General features: G+C 35.6%; 1 protein-coding gene across 1 annotated transcript in view; it reads left to right on the top strand.

Moving 5' to 3' along the window:
* The window catches only part of PUDP (pseudouridine 5'-phosphatase), a 75,507-nt gene extending 63,979 nt beyond the window's left edge, over positions 1-11,528 (top strand). Inside the window, exon 4 of the mRNA XM_080377658.1 lies at positions 11,132-11,528. Coding sequence (XP_080233784.1) covers positions 11,132-11,308 — 177 coding nt within the window. The 3' untranslated portion in view covers positions 11,309-11,528. The remainder of the gene's footprint in view (positions 1-11,131) is intronic.
* Positions 11,529-12,028: the final 500 nt, after the last annotated feature.

Below are 12,028 nucleotides of genomic sequence, written 5' to 3' on the forward strand. Positions count from 1 at the left end.
GACTCAAACTGAAACACAGGAGGTTTTCCCTGAGCATTAGGAAACATTTTTTTACCGTGAGGGTGACTGAGCACTAACACAGGTTGCCCAGAGAGGTTGTGGAGTCATCCCCCTTGGAGATACTGTCTGAACATGGTCCAGGGCAACTGATGTCTCTGCTTGAGCAGGGAGGTGGACTAGGTGACCTCCAGAGGTCCCTTCCAACCTCGAGTCATTGTGAGATCCTGTGTGTCTGTGAGTCTGTATGAGATTTATATAGCATTTACTTATTTTCTGTGTGAGTGTGTATGTATATTATGTGCGGGCATCTGCAATCCATAAAAGAGCAGCACAGTAATATGGCAGCAAGCTTTAGAGTAACAATTCCAACAGTCACAGAGAAATGCGTGTGTTCAGCTTAAATGAGAAAACAACCCTCATCCCTCTTCCAAAGACTCACTCAAACTGTTGAAGGTCAGCAAATGCAGGATACTCCAGATCAGTGTATTCTTTAGGTAAGTGGTGATTCTTACTTCTAATATAAAATCATTATTGTGTTGGATGAGCAAGTAGTTTTCACTTAAGCATATGGCCTGTTGCAGCGTTTTGAGCCCGTGAGAGGTCGATTTACAGGCAGATAGGTGGTAGTTTTCCTTTTAAATTGCTTTGCCATCTGTCAGCTTTATACCCTGTTGACATCTGGACATTATTTCTGATTGAAATATACAGATGAGAGGGTTTTAAAATAAAAATTATATTACAAAAGAACGGGTGAGAACCCAGATAATATAAACCAGTTTCTTTGAGGAACTGAGTACCTGGAAGAAGTTAACCATGGCAGAAGTTGTGTGACGAGCATAGTTAGTGGTTGCTGATACCACGGCTGGTATTCCCAAATTCATGTTAATGTTAAACCACTGCGTAACTGTCTTAGTTACTAATCTAATATGTTAAGCTGAATAAGCCTTAGGCCACAGAGAAAGAGACTGTCTGCGTAGAGACCGTATATACACACCATGTGTTTATACACATGCATACATGCACAGAGTTAAATAAGCGTGTTTTTCTATTTTTGTTCATTGTTTACTCTGAAATGTTTGCTTAAATCTTATACCCTTTATTGCCTTTCACTGAAAATGAGCTATTATTCTGCCTGTAAGCATGCTTGAGTCAAAATAAGAACTGATGGCCTTTGGCTGAGGAGACTAATACCTTTCTTTTACCGGGTAGAGCTAGTCTAACAGAAAAATAGTCACAGCTTGATAACTGTGGGTCATCAATGCATTTAAAATCAAAATGCTACCATGCAGTATTTTAAATAGCTAGATGATATTATTAGGGGAATTTTGACAGAAGTGTTTTGAAATATATTGCAACAGGAGATTAAGACTTAAATAACTTTCTACATGTGAAGTCTTTTAAAGTGTGTACTAATTTTCATATTTATAGAAATATTTGAGCTTGTGAGTTTACAGTGGAAATATTTTTTTTTTAGAGCAGTAGTCTGTTTTAATGACTGATTCACATAGAACTGTTTGATATTCATTGGCTTTCCGTCTTGCAGTTTTCATAGCTTGAAATACCTAGATAATTATTGCTTCTCTAATATAAAGCAAGCTGATAAAAACAAGCTAGAAATTAATGTCAAAGAGATTACTTCTCTACTGAACTCTTAAAAAAATTATTTTGACATTTTCTAAGTTTTCTCTTATTCTTAATATGTATTTTTTAACCAATAATAATTGTATTGATCTAGTAGATCTTGCTGTGCACTTAAAGTTAATGCCTCATTCAGGGTTAGGAGAGTGCTTTCCGTTGAATAATTATTTCTCATAAATAGTTCAAAAAGGTATATATCATCCATAGTATATGTAGAAATATGGTGTTTATTATTAATTCTGTTACTTTTGGTAGTAGATTTCACATTCTTTAGAAATACTGTATTTAGCACACAGAAATACTTTCTTAGGTAGAGAAAATGTTTTAAGAAATTCTGAGTTCTGAGTTCTCTTTGCCTGCACAATCAAAGCAGATTTGCCAGCTAAGAGGCTGAAAAATCATCTTTTGAAATCATGAGGGGAGTTACTTAAATAGATCTGATTATCAATGTAATGAAGCATTTCATTTCAGATGTGATATTTTTAGATTGCTATGGCAGAGTAACTTCTGGAATTGCCATTCATAACCATAATCCCATGCCCACAGTTGGGCTTGTGTTGAAAGAGCAGGTTCTGCAAAACTTTGCACAGCCATTTTGTGGGTTTTACACATACTATCTCCTTTAGGCAAATGTAAAGCATGCTATGAATAAGACTAGTTTGAAGGGATGAAGGCCTCTATGATTTAAACACTGCCCAAAAAAAGAATTTTAAATCCTCTTCAGTCTTCCTGTTCACTCCCAGCTGTTACATGGTGGTTTTCCAGTTTATGAGCCTAATAGGAGAACAGTGTTCTTTTAATGTACAGAGTTGATTCACAGTGGGGTACACAAACACAACACCCATCACTAGGACACAGATGGAAGCATACACGGGTTAACAGGAGATTAGAGAAAGCGAAGGAAGAAACAACATTTTATTGGCAGCAAACCATTGTTTGGCTCAGCTACTTTTGACACCTCCTAGGAGCAGGTTAGGAGCCTGATTAGAAGAAAATTTTCTCATTTGGTCACTTTTGATTTTGTCTTAGACATGTACATGGAATTGAATGGCATATGATGGAAATACATTAAATTGAAGTATATATTATCCTTGCATAGATGTAACAGACTTTTGTAACAATTGTTGTTAATACTATTGCTATTTTACAAGCTCATATTTTGGTGGAAATAGTACTTCGAATATCAGTGAGTTCAAAAGAAAACATTGAAGTGCTGCTGCTTCAGCAGATGTCCCCTGAAATGACCCAGAGTCAAACCTTCATACTATTATGTTTCGAAATCTGAAGCTTTACAGTTTTATATCTCTTTATGATGTTAGATTATATACTTTTCTAAAACTGTGCATTTATTTCAGATTTTAATTTTTCTTCCTAGTGCTAATTATCCTAATTTTATTCTTCTTCTTTGGCTCTTCCACTTCTTTAACCCTCTTATGAGGTGCAACTCTCCAAGATAACTAAAATTTTTTTAAAGATTTTAGTTGTTCTTGATTTTCATTTGTGCTGGAGTAAAGACAGCTTTTAATTCTCATGTCTTTTGTGGTCAGGACTATTAAGTTATTCTTCCAAGCAATGTCATAAAAAATGGTTTATTTTTTTGCTTTTAAAAGTTTGATGAGCTAATTTCCAACAGAAGAGCAAATTTCCAACAGAACGTCTTTAAGATTCAGCTCAGGTATTTACCCAAATTCAACGAATTAGGTGTTAATATTTTTTCCAACTTCCTTTTGTACTTTATTGTCTACCTTTGTCTTAGAAAATCTATATTGAGGCTAGAGAATTGCCATTTTTAAGGTAAGTATTTTTTTCCTGTAGTTGAAAACTACAATTTTGGTAATTTTGTTTCTTTTACTTAAAGGTGCTAGTTTGTGGCTTTGTGGTTGGAGCTTCATGCAATTCATCTTAAATATTCTCTAAAAGATAACTTTCAGCTGTTTGAATTTTGAAAGAAAACCGCTTTTCTTCCTGATTATGAAGAGTTAAAAGTGTAACACAGGAACATCTCACCAAGTCACTCCAGACTGTTGACACCATGTCGTGTACAGTTCAATGAGAAGCTTGTACTGAATAGAGAAAAAAGACCTTTCCGTGATTTCTTTTCACTCCCAATGAAAACCTGTTTAAAGGTGAATGTCTCTTCTCACCCTTTCTTTCTTTACTGAAGAAATTAGGAAATTACTTTGTCTGAAGCATATATGGGTTATTATTAACACTTCTGCCAAAGATTATACAAAATTAAGTTGATGCTTAGTTCAGGTTAAGGTGCATTTCAGTGTGTGGGCTGGTCTTTCTATGGGAAAATAACACAGGTCAAGGAGAGATTGCAGAACAAAAATAAACTATTCCAAAAAAAATTATGCCACTTGAAAAAATTGAATTGCTGTATGAGGTTCAGCTGCCTCGTGCAGCACCTGCTGAGCTGGTTATAGGGAAGCGGTGGTGGTGTCCTGTTACACAAACAGGCAGGGTACCTGCCATTGTCAGCCTGCTGTGCTGTACCTCAAGCTTCATAGACGTTCCCTGTGGCGAAAAGGTCATTACATTTATTCAGGAAATACTTTTGATACCTACTTCCAGTTTCATTTTCAGACTTTAGATTTGTATTCATCAAAACAGCTTCTCCTTTGGATGTACTTGGTTCACCTCTCTGATGTGTTTGCTCATGAGATGAGGACAGCCTGTTCTCCAAGGTGCAGAATGATCATGCAGTAGGCAATAGAGACGTGCTGGAACACGAGAAACTCCTGATAGATGCTTGGAAAACCCTTTTTCACCGTAGAGGTGGTGAAATATGGGAACAGGTTGCCCAGGAGGTATGTAGTGTCTGCATCCTCAAAGATCCTCAGAGCTCATCTGGTCAAGGCCCTGAGCTGGGCATGTGTTGAGTAGAGGTGTTTGCTAAATGCTCTCCAGGGATACCTTCTAGTGTAAATAATCCTATGGTTCTGAGCTCTGTATGCAAGTTGCAGTTACTTGAATACGTTATGTGTTACAGGTCAAGAAAGTCAGGGGTTTTACTAAAGGTATTTACTTCTGTGTGGAAGGCAGCACAAATGAACTATTTCATTGCACAAAATTCCTTTTTAGGCCACTTTTAGAGACAAGTGGCATAAAAACCCAGCATGTTGCACACTATGAGTAGCCTCAGCAGAGGGGATCTTGAGTATTTGCCTTGTGTTCTCCATAAAAAGAACAATACTCCTCTATGGCTAATCCAAGCTGCAGTTGATTTAGTTAGATTTCTGCTGCCAGGATAATTGGACACTGTTTCAGAAACGCCTGGGAATTTCTTGAGGCCTGTAACACAAGTTGCCATACAAAGTTCCCAGTGTGCTGTCATCTAAACACACAGCCCTCTGTGAAAAGAGTGCTCCAGCCATCCGGAATGATCAGAGTAACCCCGCATGTAAATGTGACCTTCTCCCCGCCTCACAGAGCCGCTGTGTCTGGGTCCGACTGTCACTCACAGAAGCACTTTTCTTTCACTTGATTGAGTCCTGAAAACAAGCAAGAAACTTGAAATTTCTCTTCTTCCCCATCCAAACTGTTTTACTCCTTCTGGCCCACCTTAAGATAACATCCTGTCAACTGATTTGTGAGAGAGTAGCTTCTGGTGTGGAATGAAGTGTAAAGTGGTATTTATGCAAGAGCTGGAAATGCAGAGTGATCTAATTGTGTGTAGCTGTAACACACTTCCTTTTTTTTCTTTTTTTTTTTTTTTTATAATTATGCTAATGATTTTTGGTTTTATCTTACAAGTCTTCTGGTAAATAATTTGATTCTTGTAGTGCTCTGCAACATACTCGTAGTAGAGAGTTAATAAAAATCTGAATTAAAAAGTATATGTGCGTAAATTTCCAAACAGTTCTTAACATGAATCATTGAATAATAAAGAACAGTGACTAGTAGTTAGTATTCTGGATACTCTGATGCATAATTCATTTGATTACAAGTTTTCAGCTTGTTTTTTCATTTGTTATAGCATTTAAAAACATCTTGGGTTACTCCTCATTTTCCTTAATGGAACTAAGTTGGGGGCTGAAAGCTGCATGACTTTCTTAAACAGCATATTTAATATGATTCTGTTATGCCTGGCTAGTCAAACTGACATAAGTCCTTAAAATAAAATTATGTCTAATTTGTTACTGCTGAGACTTTTCCCTATTTCTGGAAAGAGTGTAAGTCCAAAGATTAGGAGAGAAACATTAATCAAGTTATTTCATTATTGCTTTTTGTTAATTCTTCAGAGAGTTAACATAGTGGGAGGCCAGAATTGCAAATACTGTAGCTGCTTAAAATGCATTTATTCAATAACATTTAAGTAACTGGTGGTATATGGGTCACCCAGAAATACATTTTCCCCTTGTTCCTAGATACTTTGTATATCAAAGCGTAGGAAAAAACCTCCCACAAGTTACCTAAAAAATAGCCAAGCCACTGTGTTGCGACATATTAGTGAAGTTGTTTTCTCTCTCTTTTTGTGAATTTCCATCACCTCCCATAAATGATAGAACAGCATCTTTTCAGCATTTTGACATGGTATAAGGGATATAGGTGGGTCTGTGTTGTATTCTGAATTATATTATGTTTTTTTTTTTTTAATTTCTGGGTCACTCACACTAGTAACGCAGTTGGTCAGTAGTGGAATTATTTTGAAAATTTGAAAAAATTGAGTCAGCAAGGAAAAAGAGATACAAGTTTAGCAGAACGAAACCCGTGATTGCAGCAGTCATCTCTTTCAGGCTGATAATTTATTTCTTAGATACTACTTAGTTTTGAATTATGAACACAGAGTATGAGCTAGTTTCTCACAATTAGGAAGGTAAAAACATGTTTGAAAGTGAACAGTTAACAAGTTACCTGTAGAAAAGAAAGGCCTGATCACCTTCTGGTTTGCAAAGATGAGCAGTGTTGTTCTGAAATCAGTGTGAGCTGGCTGTACTGGATGGATTTCTTCCTGCAGCATGTCTTGTGTCTCACTTTGAAGCCATGGAAATCAATGGGGAGTTTTTTAGTGAGATGATAGAATTTGAATTAGGCCTTAATTGTTTATAGAAGACTCGGTTGTGCACGTATACATTAATTAATGTTTAAGGTTACCAAATGTTTCCAGAGTGCAAATTTTACCAATAACATGTCACGCTTTTGATCAGTTGATCATGGAGAAATATTAATGATAAATAAAGACATTACAGAAGTGTAATATGCAATCCATAAGAAGCCCCAAACATAGTATGTCATATTCTGATGTCAGATGTTTCTGTGTCATTTGAGGACAGAAGATACAATAAATGTCTATTGTCTCTTCTCACCAAGCACAGAAAGAGACTGGTTTTGTTCAGAAGTTGGAGAATGAACATCGGGATAACCTCTCAGAGTTCTTACCAGCCCTTTTTGAAACTGTGATTGGAAACCTCAAAATTCCATTGTTTTCCCTTTTTGCTTTCATTCAGCAAGAGGGAAGATAAAATTAATTAGTATTATTTTGGTTTTAACCACTTTTGTCCCCAGAATTCTTTTGATCTTTTCCTTTTTTTTTTTTTTCTTTTCTTTTTTTTTTTTTTCTTTAAAAAAAAAAGTCAGTGTGTACATGCACTGATTTTGAAATGGTGTTTTATGTCTGGTGGGAGAGTGAATGTGTCAGTAGTTCCTCAGAAGGCAGGATAGTTTTAACTTAGTTCTGTGTAGGATTCAATAGGACTGAAGTTTTTTAAGTATATTTTCCCTGAGGAAAGATTTAACCCTGTTGGCTTCAGTTTGAACAGACCACAAGGTACATGTTACAGTAATAGCAGGAAAAAAAAGTAAACCTTTTATTACTATTATTAATATTATGTTTAATATATTATAAATAATATAAAATATATAATAAGTACAAATATATTACATGTAATAGTATTTTTATTTATTATAATTTATTATAATTATTTATTATTACTATACATTTAATAATTTATTATTAATTCCATAGTAGCTGTTTTCCATGGAGCATATGAGGTATACAATGTAAAAATTAAAATATATTAAAATATTTAGGTAAGAAAAGGAAGGAGTTAACAAATACTCAATTTTTTTTCTTCTTACACTTTTTATCAAAGCGAATGAAATGCTTGGTACTTTTACTGGTAAGACTCTGGTTCAAAGACAGAGTGCTATACTGCATGGTGTAGTCCTGGTGCCTGCAAATGTTTTCACTGAGATTAAAGGCCTAACCAGACCAGAATCAGCAAACAGATTTTTCTAATACAATATGAAAGAATTTGAGGCTGTATTTACGCATTTTAAAGATTATGAACATTCTCTTTTCATTCTTTCTTTGTAGAACAATAGATGGTAGTGTTCAATTTGCAGATTTCTATGTGCATAAATTAAGCCATCTTTAGTCTCATCCTTCATTCTGTTGTAGAGCTGATACAGTAGTGTCATATGTGGTGAAGAATATTTGTTGAATAAGCACTCCCTGTGCATATATATTATCTTCACAGGTTTTGCAAACTCTTAATTTCAAAACTGATTTTAATTTTTTATTCTTCCATACTTCTTGGTTATCACTAATAGCAATAGCACTTATGGATATTCCTGTTAGTTATGTAAATATTCCATTCAGACATATACAGTATATAGGTTGGAGGGGGCTTTATTTACGTACATACCAAGGACCCAACTAACAGTCTTTTGTTATATTCTTAAATTCCATGTAGGAAGATGAGGATATGAGGTGCTGAAGTGATTTTATTATTTCTTCCTTTGGTTAAATCATTAATTTTTCAAGATTCATAGAGTGAAAAATAAATCGGTATGCTTTACTACTTTACTTTTTTAAACATCTAGTTCATTCTAAAATGAAAACTGTCCTATATTAATATGACCTTTTGAGAGATCTCATAGCAGTAGTATTGATCAATGACACAAGTTCTAGAAATAATGCAGAGAAGCAGCCAGAATCTCAGCTGAAGTCTGTATAAATCTCATCTGTCTCTCTCAGTTGGAGTGATGCTGATGTTGCAATACTTATGCAAAATGGGGAAGAACTTGGCTGCTTTCTTACCTCTAAATTTAGTATGTGGGTGGGCCGGGACAGTGAGCAGTTTATAACATCTCTGTTATAACATCTCTGCAGCAAAGTTAATAAATTCATTTTGGATGTGAACCTCTGTAAACCTTTTGTCATCCATTAAAAATGTTGCAGCGCTGTTGACAATAAGTGTCAGTAGCAGGAAAGACTGGAGGAAGACCTAGTACACTTATTTCCTGTAACATTAAAACCACTGTAATTGTGGGTCATTTGCCTGGCTTCTTTGGTAATCAAGAGTTTTAATTGCTTCTAGTTTCAGGGAATTAGTTAAGCTTTTCATTATGCATATTGCCTTCCATAATCATCCGCTCCTCCAGTACAGTAAGCTTAGTGACATCATGGAAGTCAATTAGGTCTTTCAAGGCAGAGCAGTGAAGTACATTTCTTTGTATGGGCTGGATTAGAAAAGGTTTCTGAAAGGCTTTGATAATGCTCTTCTGTGCAACATTTAAGCTTACTCTTCAAAAGGCAAAGCCTGTCAGGATTTTTAATTTACTGCCCTCAGAGTCCTCACAGTGCTTAGGGTCACAAGCTAAGGTACTGTTCAGAAAAAAATTGGCAGAACCATGCGTCCTTTCTAATAGCAATTGTTTCAAGCTTTGCAGGATCAACTAGTTACATATTTGTAATTAGTAATAGTGATAATGATCAACATTTGAAAATAACACATTGTTCAAAACTGGAATTCAGTGACTGTATAAAGGAAATTAGCACAAAAGAGACTGGTGTGATTCCATTGGCTCACTAAAAATCACTAATTAAGTTTCACTTTATTACATGCAAGGTAGAAAGCACCTTTTACTTTCTCTTGGTAGACTCCAAGTGGTTGCCTGCATGTTGACTTGCAAGAATCAATATTTTAGAAAGAAAATAAAGCAGAAAGAAAGAGTTCATCCCTTCTTCCAATGTTTCTGATAGGTGGGTGTATATAGCACAGACATTTAATAACACTTGCAAAAATCTTTTCTTGGAACTTTATTAAGTTTTTTGCAGGTTGCAACTTGGTTCTCTTAGAGCACAGCCAGAATAGAAAAATGTTGCGCATCCTTAATCTTCCCTGGTGAAATAGTTGTGTACGAGACCCTAAAAGATGCAGTGTGCTTTTGTATGTTCTCCCAGTGTGTCATATTTCAGTCAAAAGTTAAACTAAGTTTCACAGATCATTACTTTTACCCGTTTGGTATTAGTTGCCACAGTTTATTGTGTTGTGAAGAAAAGGGTAAGACAATCCATCCTGGATATGTAGGAAGGGATTTGGTAGATCGATAATGAATGTACAGAATGGTTTAATGCATGACAGAGAAATTTGTGATAAGGCAGAGTCGCACTGTCTGAAGGGTGTGGGGAAAATTGCACTAACCATCCCAACATTGATGTTGCATTTACTTGTGGCAGTAATTTTAGTATTAGTAATAGTAGCAGTGCTAATAATATTGATAATAGATGTAGTCTGAATTGCGGAAATGTTACAAATCACATGTCAGTGTAGGTCAGAATTTTTCAGATGGTTTGGATGCCAAAGGTTGCTTTGCTTTGTCCATGACCAGAAATTCAAACTTAGACTGGGTAATATCAGGAACAGGTGCTTCATTATATACATTCTGGAATGAACTCCAGAAGCACTATCTTTTCTTACATAAAAGTTCAGGCTAGATCACTTGCTGTATATTTATTCTTCAATATTCTGATGTTAAATTACAAAATTTGTGTAAATAATGTCTTGATTATTTTTAACATCTTTGCTTCTAAACTGTGATCTTGAGTGATTGTGACTATTTTAAGTCATGGAAATTTTACCTGCCTAAACTGTCTCTTCTCTAAAAGTAACCTTCCACTGTAATTGCTTTCTCACTGTTGCTTTGGAAGAATTAAGCAAATAGAGCATGAATTCAACAGCACTTTTCTGACAAGTAACTTCTGCTTACTCTCCACTCATCCAAAGTCTTACTACTGACATAGGTGGTATAGTCCTCCCCCTCTTGTGTGTGTAGGAAATGCCGCAGCTCTTAAGTGAAAGCACTGCTTTTGCCATTCTGTAGGCTGTAAAGTTGATCTTGAAGAGTTAAAATTGCCTGCTTATAAAGGTATTTAAGCACTTGCTTAACTTTACTTTAAGCTTGTGCTTAAACCAATCCCTATAAAACAAATCACTTAGGAACATCTGGATAACCAGTTGCTGGGATTTAAGTATGCGTGTTGATGTTTTTTTGAATTGAAATTAATTTAAGGTTAATTACCATGCAGATGTTCTAATTGAGAGGTTTGCCCTTGTTCTCATTAGGGATTTCTAAACCAGGAGTTGAATATAGCTTTCCTACTAATTTTTATTAGGGATCATTCCCTCTTTTGAAACAGAAGATTAAAAGTTCATAGTAACATTATTCTTTATTTTTTTCCCCTCACCTCCTTGTTTCTCAGTGTCTTGTGTTTGAAGATTCACCACTTGGAGTCAAAGGAGCCCTGGCAGCAGGAATGCAAGTGGTTATGATTCCAGATGAAAACTTAAATCCAGATCTTAAAAAGGAGGCAACACTACTACTGAACTCCATGGAGGATTTCAAACCAGAACTGTTTGCTTTACCAGCATATGATTAATGCCTAATGTCTAGGACATGCACTTGACTGAAGATCGGGAAAGTGGAATAAAATTTTGTTATGATTTTCTGATTGTTTTGCATCTTTTCCTCTCTTTCTCAAAATACAGCACAAAAGTCCTGTTAGCACCAAGTCTTCCACACAGTACCTTTGAAAGTTGGCTGGAATGTTTATGAATTGTCTTATGATAAATGATAAATTAAAGCAGCATTTCATCTTGTGAAGTGAATCTAGCCTTGTTCTCTGCACATCATAATGTTTTTGGGGAATATGATGAAACTATTTAGACAATTTATTGTAACTGCATTGAAAGCTTCTTGTTCTGTTTCCACTTGAATGACTTACTGTTTAGATGTTAACCAGAAATCTGTTCTGGATTGGCTTTTATCCCATGACATTCTTTTTGATACAGTTACCACTATCAACATGTTTGTCCATTTCCTCATCCTATGCTTGCCCTGCTTTGTATTCTGTTGTCTCTTCCACCCCTTGCCCACCCACCCACCAGTTATTTCCAGGGGTTTGTTGTACTTTCTGTGTTCTCTTATTTTTTTTCTTCTTGGGGGTTGAATGAGATGACTTCCAGAGGTCCTTTACAACCTCCATATAATTCTGTCATCATTTTTGTCATGGTGATTGCCTGCTAGGAGATATGCAAGGTTATGATCCTGCAGTTCAATGAAAATGCTTTGCTGCTTCTTTCATTTCCTTATATATTAT

The sequence above is a fragment of the Falco punctatus genome, assembly GCF_963210335.1.
Source record: "Falco punctatus genome assembly, chromosome: 2".
NCBI classification, from domain to species: Eukaryota; Metazoa; Chordata; class Aves; order Falconiformes; family Falconidae; genus Falco; species Falco punctatus.